Below are 13,361 nucleotides of genomic sequence, written 5' to 3'. Positions count from 1 at the left end.
ATTCTCGTAACTCTAATATCTATTTTAGCAATATGAACACACAGGCGATCCAGGCTGATTTCCAGCTATGCATTTGTCAGTGTCCAGTGAGGCCTAGGAGTCTTGGCATGAGCTGGCACTTGGTCTGCAAGCATCACGGTTACATTTTCATGTGGATAAATACTGGAGGCTTATGGAAGTTGCATTATGAAACCACTGAACATATGAAAGTTGCTGGTTTGGGATTTCATTAAAAACTTGAAACTCAGACCAGGATCAGCACAAGGTTCATGAACAATGCTTTCAAGTAATCCTGGGCTTTACATCATAAAACAGGTGAAATTCACCATTTCACATAGCTTTCATGCAAAATCAGGTTAAACTCAGCAGCAGTTTTGACTGCATTTTTGAGGCTTGGGATTCAGTGGGATTACACGAATGTGAGAGCAGAATATATCTCGTTGTGGCTACCTTACACAGAAATGGACACATTCACTGTAGCGATATACAGTACCCATGGCAAAATGCATGTGCAACATTCCCATATAAATACACTGCATGGGGAGTGGAACAGAGTTTATACTAAATGGATAAATCACCCAAGGAAAAAATTACTTGCTCAGCAGAAAATAATAGATCACCCATCTAATCAGAGACATCTGCTCATTGGACCAGATACATCACTTACTGACAGGGTACTGCATATATCACCTGCAGGATATAAGGGCGTCTGAGGCCTGTTGTAAAGTTATATTACATTTCAGCCACAGTGAAGCCTAGACTTGTTGGGAACAATATACAGCGCGGTCTTGTAAGGCAACCTGGCCATAATACTGACCAGTAATAGTGTTTATACAGAGAGCTGGCAATGATGAACCGTGGTAATTCAGTGGGGAGATAATAGGCAACAATGTAATGACCTGGCTATTGTTAGCAATGGGATGATGCCAGACTGGTACCACTAACTGGAAGCAGACAGGAAGGCCTTGTGAGTGCCATCCAAGGCTTTTGCACAGTCCTTCGTGCCCTGAGGGGAATACGGGCTGGGGGAAGCTGAACGTTTCTCCCCGAGAACAGAATGAGTGAAGTTCCCTGGAGAGATAAAGTGATCTAGCAGGGCTGTATGGTGAAAGAGGGAAGGCTTGAGTTTCTCTTAACATAGCCCCAAGAGTCTGAACTCTTCTCCTAAGAGAGCCAAGACAGAAATCTAGTGGGTGCTTGTTATTTCCTTGATATTCTCCCAGGATACCTTAGGTGGGGTGCTGTCTTCCTCCCACTCCTTACCCAAAACAGCTGCTTCCTCCTCAGCTGAGGGAGGAGGGGAAAGAGAGGACAGGCCCGTGAGAACCATTTCTCCCACTCCACCCTGTGTGCAAGTTTCTTAGCTGGCACCATGCATTCTGGTCACCATCCTCCCTAGCCTGTGGATCCATCTTCACTGCACTGGGATATGCCATTCCTCCAGGCCATGGAGTGGGTATTTTCCCAGTGAGTGACTGCAATCATGCGTGCGTACGTACACCCACACACACACTCTCTCCACATCATCCATGTCCAATCACTCATGTCAACCCAAGCTTACGTTGCACCACTGTTCTTTGTCTTTCCTCCATTAGCTTACATTTCATTGGCATCATATCTCCTTCTTCCCATGCTTCCTTTTTTTAAGGTCTCTACTCAGCAACGTATTCCCAAGTCCACAGTAGCTCTAATAGTTTGAACCACCATTAACACTAGGCTCAAAGAACGAGGCAGGGGCTGCATGCTCACCTCCTATGGGTACAGCCCCAAACCCACATTATAAGCTTGCTCTGTCTTTAAAGTCTCCTATCTGTGATTTCACCTTGGCTTTTATTTTAATTACATCATGATAAACTGCTCCAAAATATAAAAACCTTTTGATTTGTCATCACTGGAGATTTAGGCATGAAACAGAGCACAGGCCAATGAAAATAACATTCCCTGGGTTCATACCAGGAGTGCCCTCTTCAGCCACCGCACAGTACTTGTTATCACCAGCATGGGCACTTTTTACTTTATTAACACTTCAGTATCTCAACTGTACTATGTAATTTGGAGGCTGCTCTCACATAGTGAACCCTCAGGCCAGCAGTTCTGTCTGCAGGATATTACACCTGCACATGTCAGTGCTCCTCCGGGGACAAACAACAGAACAAGGCTGGGGCTTGCCAGACCTGGCATTTTCTTCCTACAGTAGCTGAGGAGAAGAAACAAACTTCTTCCGCACCGTATGGGCTGCACTGCTTTCACATTTGACTTCCGGGTGTTGGGCCCTGGATAGTTTTCTTGCCGTGCGCCAGCTGGTGTCACCTCTCTTGTACCAAATCTTTAGCTTTTCTGTGTTGATACAAAACAGCAAGTTTTCTTGCTCCGTGTCAGTTAAGGTTGCTTCTACTTTGTATGGCATGTACTCCTTATCTACTACTCATGGCATTATTATTAGAACACATTGCCCCTGGGGCTGTGGGGGACGTTGCCCAGGAAGTCGGAGGAGTTGTCCACCTGGGAGACCTTGGGGTTGACGGTGGCAAAGGCCTGAGTGGGGAGAGAGTCATCAGGAGTACAGGGCAGAGAGGACCAGTGCATGCAGCTCTATATGGTCTGTATAGGATAGTCCATATGGGACTGCCAGTGGGCAGTGAGGATGGTAGGGCCATATGGAGGACATTGCCCAGGCAGGATGCACAGCTGCAGGCTGTATATGGTTATAGTGTGTTAGGATAGTTCATATGGAGTTATACTGCCCAGTGAGGACCATGGTCAGTCTGGGTTGGTGGCAATGTTGGTAATGGTCTGTATGGCTTTATATAGCGATACAGTCACATTTAGAGTGGGGAGGTAAAGGGGGAAGGCTGGTCATTATTGAGTCATATGGCATGGGGCTGGATGGGTCATATAGAGTTATGTGGTGGGGGTGCAAAGGGGGAGCAGTATAATCCTCTTCATTATGAAATGCACCAAATTTGCCTTCAGAAATAACAATAATACCAAACTGCACCTTGGTGGTATATATTTGGTATTTAAAACGAAAAAAAACCCTCCAGATTTCACCAAAAAACTAGACTTTCTGGGCAAAGACAATCAGTCGGTTGGGTGGTAATTGTCACTGTAAAATGTTTCTGTGGTAGTTCTGGGTTCCTTTTCATCCCCCCCGCCCCACGTTACAAAACAGTTTCTTTTCAAACAACAGGGCTGGAATGGAAAGGTTACTGATACCGCTACTCCTGTCATCCTGTGTGTGTGCAACACAGAGCAGTTCCACGGGCGTCAGCAGGGTCCGGAATAATTGTCTTCTCTAATTAACTGGTTATCAAACAAGAACATTTCATTATGGTACAATTACTAGCTGCTTTGCTGAGACACAGAGGTGTCAGGATTACGACTCCAACGTATGCTTCTTACAGCTCTGATATTTTTTTTCATAATCACTAACTGTATTTGCTCCCCCCCCGCCACCATCCTCCACCCCCTCCCTTAATGACTAATGAATTCTGCTTACGAATAAGCAAAATAAATCAGCAGGCATGACAGATTATCAAGGAACACATGTAAAATATTTGGAGCATCTTTAAATCTGATAAATGACTTTGAAATTAAAATCCCTGGGAGAAAATGTGATTTAATTAGAAAGTAGCATGGTTCTGTCAATATTTAAATGAAAATTTTAAAAGGTCATAAACACTGCTTCAAAGCTCCTTTAACACAGAGGCGTTTTAAACGGCTTCACTAGGATCTGCTGTTCACACTTAAGCCCTACATTTTCAAAGTGTCATGCAGTGTTTTTAGCCACAAGACTCCCATGGCTCAATGTGTAAATTCTTGGCCCCACTGAGTGGGAGTTTTGCCATTGACTTCAGTGAAGCCAGGATTTTACCACATAAAGTCAGGTCTGGGCTGTGACCTAAACAAGGTTGCCACCAGTTGTGTTAACGTCATACGGAATAAGGTTTAACGGTCAGTGTAGAACCGCTGAGTGTGTCAGGACAATTGTTGGCCATCATGTTTGGACATGGTGACATTTTGTCCTGAGGATCATGTGGCTAAATCCACACGCACATACACACAGCTCTTTGAAAGCTACTTCAGATAGATTCCTGCTGGAGTGTTTCCAGAGTCGCCTTCCCCTAATGTTACTCAGCCCTAGTGGATCTAATAGATCTCAGATTCCAGGACTTGGCAACAATTTCCAAGTAGCACATGCCAAGAAGTCTCCCCACCTCCCCTATGTGAAGGGCAAGCCGCATGGCTGCTGTGTGAGAAGGACTTGGAGGAGGATGCTTCAGAAAGAGTGCAGACCCCGGGAAGGCTCTCAGAATATATTAATCTGTGACTTACTGTAGTCTCGCAGTGCTGAGCTTCCAGATGCCTCGTGTTTCCTTAAGAGTTCAGCACACTTCAGCATCGATTAAGGAGACGAAATGTTGGTGGAGCTCCCCTCTAACTTGCCACCTTCAGGAAGAGGACAAGTAGCTCAGAAGTGCAACTTCTCGCCGGAAATGACCATTCCAAGTGTCACCGCAGTAAATGTGTCAAAAGGAGAAACTGCCTGTTTATTTTTAAAACAAAAAAAATCTCTCGAGGGGCTTCTGCAGACCCGAGGAGGAATAGTTTGATGTCAGGTTGGTTCCACGCTTTTCCACAAAGCAGTTTTTCCATTTAGGGACCACAGCCGCCTAAATAGTGCACCACATATTACATTGCAACATCAGCCTAGAGTAGGGTCATAAATCTAGTTCAGCAGCAGGAGACCATTATCCTGTGACAAAGTTCCCTTCTGTTATTACTGCTTCTTAATATGAGGTCTCTTTGTTCAATTATCATGTAATAGATTGCTGTAGCAACTACAAGTTACTGGCACTTTCCAAATACAAGAGAAGACGCAGTTCCTGCCTCAAATTGCTTACAATCTAAAAAGACAAAGACCGATGAAGGAGGTGGGAAAGGGCTCTAACACACAAGCAAAGTGACTGGGGTGATAAGCACGTGACTTATTCGTTATTTGTTTCTTATTGTTTGTTTGTTTAAGTTAAAAACTCTAAAATTCTCTTTCCTCCCCACTCTCCCAAGCACTATATTGCTGCTTCTCTGTGTGTACAGATGACAATAGTGTCCATGTCATTGAATGAGCTTCCATGCAGCGTTTGAGTCAAGAGCACTTTTAGTTTATGTGCTTCCAAAGACAAGAAAATCTCGTCCTAGGTATTTTATAGCAGCATAAGAGGAAAATAAATATGGTTTTGATTCATCACCATCAGATATGGTCGTTGTTATGTACTGACTTGGGAGATGGGGATGGATATTTCATTGTTATACTGGCATCTGATATTGCATTTGAGAGCATCTATTAAAAGCAAATTCCTCAGTATTACATATTCCTTTATACAAACCAATGAAGAGGACATGGGATTGAAAAGCCCCTGTGAAGAGGATGGCGTCCTTCATGCACTGGGACCAGATGAATGTTTTTCTGCACATTTTGGAAGAAACAATTTCAGCTCTGAAATCACTTCTGATTAGCTTTCATCCAATTTTCAGCCTTTACACGCAAGATGATCTTTAAAATGTCTGCCTCCCAATCTTGCACTCAGATCCTTTGTTAGTGTATCTGAGTTGAAGCAGTACATGACTGCAGCATGAATAAAAAAGTGTGTTCCAACTGGAACCATCTTTCCTGACACTGTTTTAGACACATGCCTGCACACCCAAACACTCACACATCGGTATGTGTATAATGCATATGTGTATGTGCATTTATAGGTGTGGCTGGTAGCACCACCTACTATTAAGGTTGCCTGATAATATATACAATATAGGCAGTGTATATGATGTATATTACACAACAAAAAATACGTTAAAAGCAAATAAAGGCTGCAAACTCTAGCACTCAAAAATTAGGAAATGTCAGAATTAAATATGTCTCTGTATTCTTAATTGGGTTCCTGTGTATGTATGCTAGACATCACACAGGAAGTCTGTGAACAGTCCCCAGCTCTCCTGGGTTCCATTAGTGCCTTAACTACAAAAAAGCATCCTTTCTAATTCTGTTCTTGCACCATCCACTCAGTGAACTGAATGAGGCAGGGACCATGTAGAACAAATGTGATCGTTACTAAAGATTGTATCATAAAGCTTCCTACTAAGGGAGAAATTAAGATTGCATGGGCAACCTTGATTCTCCATTTCTCACTTTAGAGGGCTTGACTTTGTCATTTTAATGGTCTTTTAACCTAATTTTTTGTATCAAATTTCGTATCTTTTAAGTGAAAAGCCAGAAATTTCATCCTGGGAAACCATATTGACTCCTGCGTGATCTTTAGATCTGTGGGGCTGCTAAATATGCTCAGTGGGCATGAATGTCTGTGGGCTGGAACACCTTCTCAATTCTATTCACTTTACTGGAAGTTTTGCATGTGCAAGGACTTCAGGACCAGGCCCAACATCTCCCAGATTGATCCTTTTCAGAAGTGTAAAGAGAAATGATCCCATTCTTAGACGGTGCATTCAACCTAGAGCAAGTATGGTTTGTAAATGACAATCCTAAGGAAAGAAATAGCATGATGCAAAACCTCACACCCCTTTTTTGCCTTTCTGATACTACTGGGGCCACAATTATTTGAACTCTCACTGTCCAGTGTGGTAATACTGCGGAGCTGCAACGCTGCAACAGCTATCAAGGCTGAGAGACCAGACATAGTAAGATAAAAAAGATCAGGGTGTGGACAGACACGACACAACGGGACATGCCAGGCAGGCGCCTTCAGGGTGTGCAGAAATGTGTGAACTCAATGGTAAAAACATTATTTACTCTTTGGCATTTGACTGTAATAAAATACTAATTTGTAACTGGATGGTTATCTTCCAATCCAGCCTGAGTAAGGGGCAGCGCAGGAACCAGATTGTGACTGGAGCTTGGACAGTTTAATCTCCCTTCCAGGCTGACTCAGCTGCACTGGCCAATTTATTGGGAGCATCGGGGTGGAGCCATAGCTCTGCCCAATCCCTGTCCATCTGAGCAGGGAAGGTCATAGCCCCGCAGGGGCTGCTCATCCCTTTGCACAGATCTTCGGGTGCACATAGCCCACAAAGGGAAGAAAGGGGGCTCCTTATAGCTCCTTGCCCCCCTGACAGGCATGGAGCTGGGCTCACAGGTGAGTCCTTGGTCATTTACATTACTTGACTATAATACATGATGCCATGATTGAAATACATGGCGAAAAAGAACTGAAAATCCCCTGTGGACATCAGCATATTTATTGTTGTAAAGTTGTTGTTTTGAAAGAAGAGTTAAATGCATTCAAATCTGTTCTAACTGAAGTTAACTTTGACTTGTTTGATGAGAGATTTGGGTTTCACACGGGAGGTTAGTAGATATTTTATTTCAGTAATTTCCTCCCTTGCCCAAATTTTTCTTTCATTTGAAAATATTTTTCTCACTTGATCATTTTAACTGGTTCCAGTTTGGTCCTTGAGGGCCATTGGGGAATTGGCCTGCATGAGACAGGGCTGTATTTCTGTGCCAGTTCTACAAACAGCTCACCAGATTCTACTAATACTTATGCTCCTTGCAGCCTGTTGACTTCATACTAAGGCTTCATGAGTGTCATTCTGAGCTGAAAATTAGCCCAGCACAATACAGCTACAGTAGAACAATTGTTCTTATGGTAGAAAGAGACTAAATATCAGACTTGTTAAAGTCTGCAAAGCTCCATTTAGTGATGCTGAGTCTCAGGATATGTAGTGTTTTTCTCAAAGCACCAATTCATGGCGAATCTCCGCATTCATTTGAAAAGGAAAATTAAGTTTCTAGCCCTTAAGGTTGCAGAGAAAAGCTTGAAAACATGAGCCTTAAAGACTCAAAAGTAGAAGGCAAAGAAAAAGAACCCAAAATTTAGGATTTCTGAAAATGTTGTGATTTTTAAATATGATTTTAAACATGATTTTGGGGGGCCTGACTCATGATTTTTGAACATTTGGAATTTGCAGTGTTGGGAGGCTTCCTTATATTGAATTAATTTGTTGGTACTTTTTCAAGTACCTGGAGCAGATTCTGTTCTCATTCACACACGGGGTAACAGTATGGAATGACTCCATTGACTGCACACCAGCGTCAGCGACAGCGGACCTCCTCCCCCTGACTCCATGACCCTCACTCTTACCATGAAGACTTTCCCCATGTATTTCAATGAAATAGACAAAATCTCACTCATTCAGATAACCACAGCTTGACAGCCCTGGTGGCCATGAATCAAAGGGTGAGTGAAAAGGCACCTCTCTCTGAAACAGGTCTCTGGCTAGGGCAGATGGTCAGCATAGAACCCTGATGGGGTTCTATTTTTTGTAATAGATTTGCTCCATTGACAGGGCTGTCCACTTTGGCATGCACCAGGAACACAGACTTCTCTGAACTATGCCATGAGAGAGAGGCTGTCCTTACCTCCCAAACCCACTCTCTCAGATACCATGGCAATGAGCACGTACAAATACCTAGCAAGGTTCAGATATCTAGCAAGGTTCAGATAAGGTCCCGCCCCAACTTCCCCAATATCTAAGGGTGTTCAGATGTAGGGGTTTGTTTGGGGCAAATTTTTCTCTCTCTCCCTCCCCCGCCCCCTTGGCAGCAGCACCTCAGTGAGAAATCAGCTTTTCCTGCATACTGTATTTTAAGGCCCCATCCCCGTTCCTTGTAACAAAGCAATGCAGCCCAGTGGAGACACGGGCGATCTGAGGAGGGTGAGATGTAGCAGTGCCAGACAGCACCCTGTTTTGCTTTATTAATTATTATTCATTGTTTGGTCCTTTCAGGCATATAAGAGGAAAACAGAAGCTGCGAAGAAGGAGTATCTAAAGGCTCTGGCAGCCTACAGGGCCAGCTTGGTTTCCAAGGTAACAGACAATGTGTTTCATACATGCGTCTCTATGGATGTGGCAATGATGAATTAGCTGGAACTCATGGAAATCTCTGGGGAGGAGCAAGTTTGTAAGAAATACACTGTAACCGTGCTATCAAAACTAATATCAGTGTTAAATACCTTCTGGAAGAGCTAAATGAAATGCTCTGCAGCACGACTTGAGCATACACAATGCAGTGTGGGTGCCAATTTTTTTTCCTTAACACACCAAAATAAGATCTAATTTATTATGGCACATTGGAGTGTTTGAAGGCAGGGCTTCCATGATCCCTCACTGCAGTTGGATTGCTCTGTAACCACACTGAGTAATAACTGATTTGCAGCTTTAGATAGGTTTCCATTTTGTCTTGGTTCCTCCCGCCCCCCCATCAGAGGGGGCTGAATTGTCAGCACTACGTTGACATGTTATTTGATTCCATTACCCGGTTCTGTCGCTCACTTACACCATTCCAGAGCATGGTGCTTGGATTCTTTACACCACTCTTGCAATTGGCTTCCAGGTAATAGGCTGACGAGCAAAAGGATTTGCAATATACAGGCATTTTGCAAAAGGAACTAAAGATAATGGGCCAGATCCGCAGCTGGTATAAATTGGGGCAGCAATGTCCATGGATTTACACCAGCTGAGGATCGGCTATGGTGGTTTTATAACTCTTTGGAGGTTTTGTCCCTTCCATGCCCACAACAGGAGACTTTCTTACCCATTACAGGAAAGTCAGCTTAGGGGACTCTCAGTACATTAATTCATGGCCTTACATGGGAGTGTGCAGAACAGAAGTAACGCCCAAGCCCAGTGCCCCCCTCACTTGCCAGTGTCTCCTAGAATGGTAGTGTAAGCCGTACACCCTCTTCAGCATGTCTGTCTGAGTGCCCATGGCCATTGATCAGGACACTGTTTGCCTTTCAAAGTAAGAGGAAGGAAGAACCTTCTGCTGGATTTAATTCCTGAGAGAGGAGAAAGGAACTGGTCTGTAAGGTTCCTAGATACAACCTGCAGATGTGAGTGTATTCCCCAATTTCCACTCCTGGCTCACCACTGATCATCTTGCTGTTTACCATCAGCACCAGCAGGTACCACCGCAGTCAATGGGCATCTCTGTCCATGGGGAGGAGGGAACACGTATGCTGACTTTGTCCACCTCCCAGTGGCTGCCTTCTCATATCCCAGGCCCCTTCTCCTGTCCCCTGAATCAAGAGGGGCCATGAGCACTACAGCGAGTGATGCTCCTGACTCCTGGAAAGGGCTGGGGTGGCAAGGTGAGCCCTAAACTGTTCTGGAGCTGGGCTAAGTAGCCAGACTGGAGCCACATGTGCTGAGCTATCAGTTCAGCCCTGCTGGTGGCTCCGGCTGTGAGTCCAGTGCCCTGTGCAGTGTGAATACCCAGTCACTCCATTGGTGTCGGTGGTGTTACTGTGAATTCACACTGCTGCCAGTGAAAGCACATGGGGCACCTCCAGACTAGCAGGGAGGAAACTTTGGCTGTGTGAGGGAGGAATAGCAACTCCTTCTGGAGGGCACAGGTTCACACTGCGTGGGAAGAGTCCTGAAGGAGCAGCACAGCCATCTGCAGAGCAGAGCCCACGGTGTGATAGTGTTACAGGGCTCTGAGGTGGTTGTTTATTTTGGCTCCCTGGGAAGAGAAGGTTTTAGTTTCCCCTCCCCTGAGTCTGTCCTCTGCAGACCACCCTCCAGGTCCCATTTCTCTTCCCCACCCAGTCCTGTCTTTCTTTCCTTTCCTCCCAACCTGTCTTCCCCATTTCTCTCTCTGCATCACTCGGGTGGGGAGGTTGCCTTCCATCCACCTCACTCCCCCACTACAGCTCCTGATCTGGGGTGGTCTCCTATGGTGTGGAGGGCAGTCGGCTTCTTCCTGCACCAGAACTCCCCCCATGGTGCCCCTTGGCCTATCCAGCTTAGTCCTCAAGTAGCACCTGTTGGCCTCAATGCCTGGAAGCACCCAGTGCTTCCCTTTCTCTCTCTTGATGTGGCCTGGGTGCTGTAGTAGACTCGGGGTGCAATTCCAGATGCTAGTTGAGTGGAGGTAGAGGCAACATCAGTGGAAGTGGAGAGCGGGGGCAGAGGATCAACCCTCCCGCCAGGTAGCGTTACTTCTGGGTTGTGACTTACCAGGTCAGTGCACAATATGGGACAAGACAGGAGTGCCGATATCACAGCAGTAGGTTCCATAGAAACAATATAGATTCTCTTTGTCCTGCAGCTATTCTTGTCCCATTGAACAGGGCTGGATCTGGGAGGAGGGGAGTTATATGCAGGCAGTAGATTCTCTGGACCATCATTATAGGGGAAAGTGCCTGTACTTTGTCATTGGAATTGTGCTAATGTTTCCTCCCCGCTCCTCTGTGCTTACTCTTCTCTTCCATTTAGGTTTGTGCACAGCGCAGTGCTAGGGAGAATTTACTTTGGTGTAATCTAATGGATAGGTCTGCAGTTCAGGCAGACCTTCTAAATGGAAACAGAAGTCTGCGGTGCATTCAAGAAGGGGAGAAGGGTGCTGTTTCCCCATGCCAGGTTAGGAGAGAAGGTTAAAAGCGAATGTGAATGAATTCCTAGAAAACAGGAAAGTGTACCGTCCCAAACAGTGAAGAAATAAATAGCTAATTAGTGCCATAACAGCTGTGAGCTGGGTAAATAACACATGGCAACAGCAACAGTAAAAAATAAAAACAACCTTCTCTGCTAGAGAGGAGGAATCCAGTCCAGAGGAGAAAGGATGGAGAGAGAATGGATCTGCCACTTTCAGTTCTGGAAGTATATAAATGTCACTCTCAGTGAGGTCCCAGGCAGTGCTTAATTTGTGCCAGGGGTTGAGCCCTGCCACCTCTCAGCTTGCCAGTTCAGAGCCCCAGCCCCTCTGGCCTTGCTGCTTCAGTTATGAAAGTAAAAAAATTTCTTGAGCTCAGGAACCTCTCTTGTTACAAATTAAGCACTGGTCCCAGGACATTAGTATCACACTTCTGAGATCTTGGCTCATCTCCTTCTGCTGGTTGGGTGTTCCTCATGCCCCCTTTATACCTTCATGGTTTCATACAGTAAATTTCATTCTGTTCGCTGTACCCGGTTACTCTATCCCCTTTACATCCCTGTGCACTTTCTGACATGAAGCCATTGTGGGTTCTCAGCAGCTCTGGCCATCTCTGCGGGGTTGGGTCTCAGGTCGGCTGTCACTGAGTCACATGGGCTCTGAGGTGTCCCAGGTCAGAAAGAGGGTATCAGATTGAGCAATGCTGTGCGCAGCCTGGACTCAGGGAGACAGACTGCTGAGACTCGGTGGTGTTTGGAGAATGTTAGCAAAGGGCATGGAGAAGAACAGAACTGAGGGAAAGATTTCAGAGTAACAGCCGTGTTAGTCTGTATTCGCAAAAAGAAAAGGAGTACTTGTGGTACCTTAGAGACTAACCAATTTATTTGAGCATGAGCTTTCGTGAGCTACAGCTCACTTCATCAGATGCATCCAATGAAGTGAGCTGTAGCTCACGAAAGCTCATGCTCAAATAAATTGGTTAGTCTCTAAGGTGCCACAAGTACTCCTTTTCTTTTAACTGAGGGAAAGTAGCCACTGGCATGTGAGGAACAAGAGGGACCCAATGAGCAGGGCCTAACCAAGGGTTAGGGTGGTTGAGACTAGCTAGAGGCAAGTGTCCCCATGCTGAAGGATAGTAGCAGGACTTGGAATCAGGTTCACATGGGAAGGGGAGGAGACCTGGGTGGGAGGAACAAGGAATGGGGATGGATTGATGGGAAAGATCTCAAAGGTTTGGCTAAACATCCAAATCTCATACTCTGAATGATGCCTTTTAAGTATCTTCCATTGCTAGCACCTTGCTGGCAGGGGACTGCCTTCCCTCAGTGGTTGTTATCAGTGCTGTCTCTCTTCCTGCACCATGGTAGTGCATCTCTATTTTGGCTAGCACTCTACAAGAAGCAGAGGCAGATTTCTATGCTGTGTCTATGGCCCTTGCAGGCTGACATCACACATGCACATCGCTCAGCCAGCCAGAACTCTGAAGGAGCAACGGCTCAGCTACATGGCCCATCAACGTGACTCAAACGCTGCACGTGGCTTCAGCTGACAAGGTCCACAAGGAAACGGAACATCCTCATCAACATCCTGTAGAAGATGGGAGGCGTAGAGACAAATCACCAATAAATGTCTTTCCTTGACTAGTTTCAAGGAGCAGTCATGTTAGTCTATATTCACAAAAAGAAAAGGAGGACTTGTGGCACCTTAGAGACTAACCAATTTATTTGAGCATAAGCTTTCGTGAGCTACAGCTCACTTCATCGGATGCATTCGACAGTCAGCCAGGGAGAAGCCCAACCCGCTTGTGAAACCACAGAGGGAGAATCTTAAATATAGGACATCAGCCTGACTTCTCTCCCCCCTCTCTCCCAATTGTGGTAGAATGTGACCTGTCCACAGTATGGCAGTG

The 13,361-nt window shown here is 45.4% G+C and overlaps 1 protein-coding gene across 4 annotated transcripts in view; it reads left to right on the top strand.

The window, feature by feature from the left end:
* TOX2 (TOX high mobility group box family member 2) overlaps window positions 1-13,361 on the top strand; it is a 257,019-nt gene that overhangs the window by 226,548 nt on the left and 17,110 nt on the right. For all 4 annotated transcript variants that reach the window (XM_048820163.2, XM_048820161.2, XM_048820162.2 and 1 more), the window contains one exon: window positions 8,803-8,883. In XM_048820163.2, coding sequence (XP_048676120.1) covers window positions 8,803-8,883 — 81 coding nt within the window. The remainder of the gene's footprint in view (window positions 1-8,802; window positions 8,884-13,361) is intronic.

Source organism: Caretta caretta, chromosome 13, assembly GCF_965140235.1.
Source record: "Caretta caretta isolate rCarCar2 chromosome 13, rCarCar1.hap1, whole genome shotgun sequence".
NCBI lineage: Eukaryota > Metazoa > Chordata > Testudines > Cheloniidae > Caretta > Caretta caretta.
Note: the sequence above shows the minus strand (reverse complement) of the source record. Positions and strands in the feature narration are given on the sequence as shown.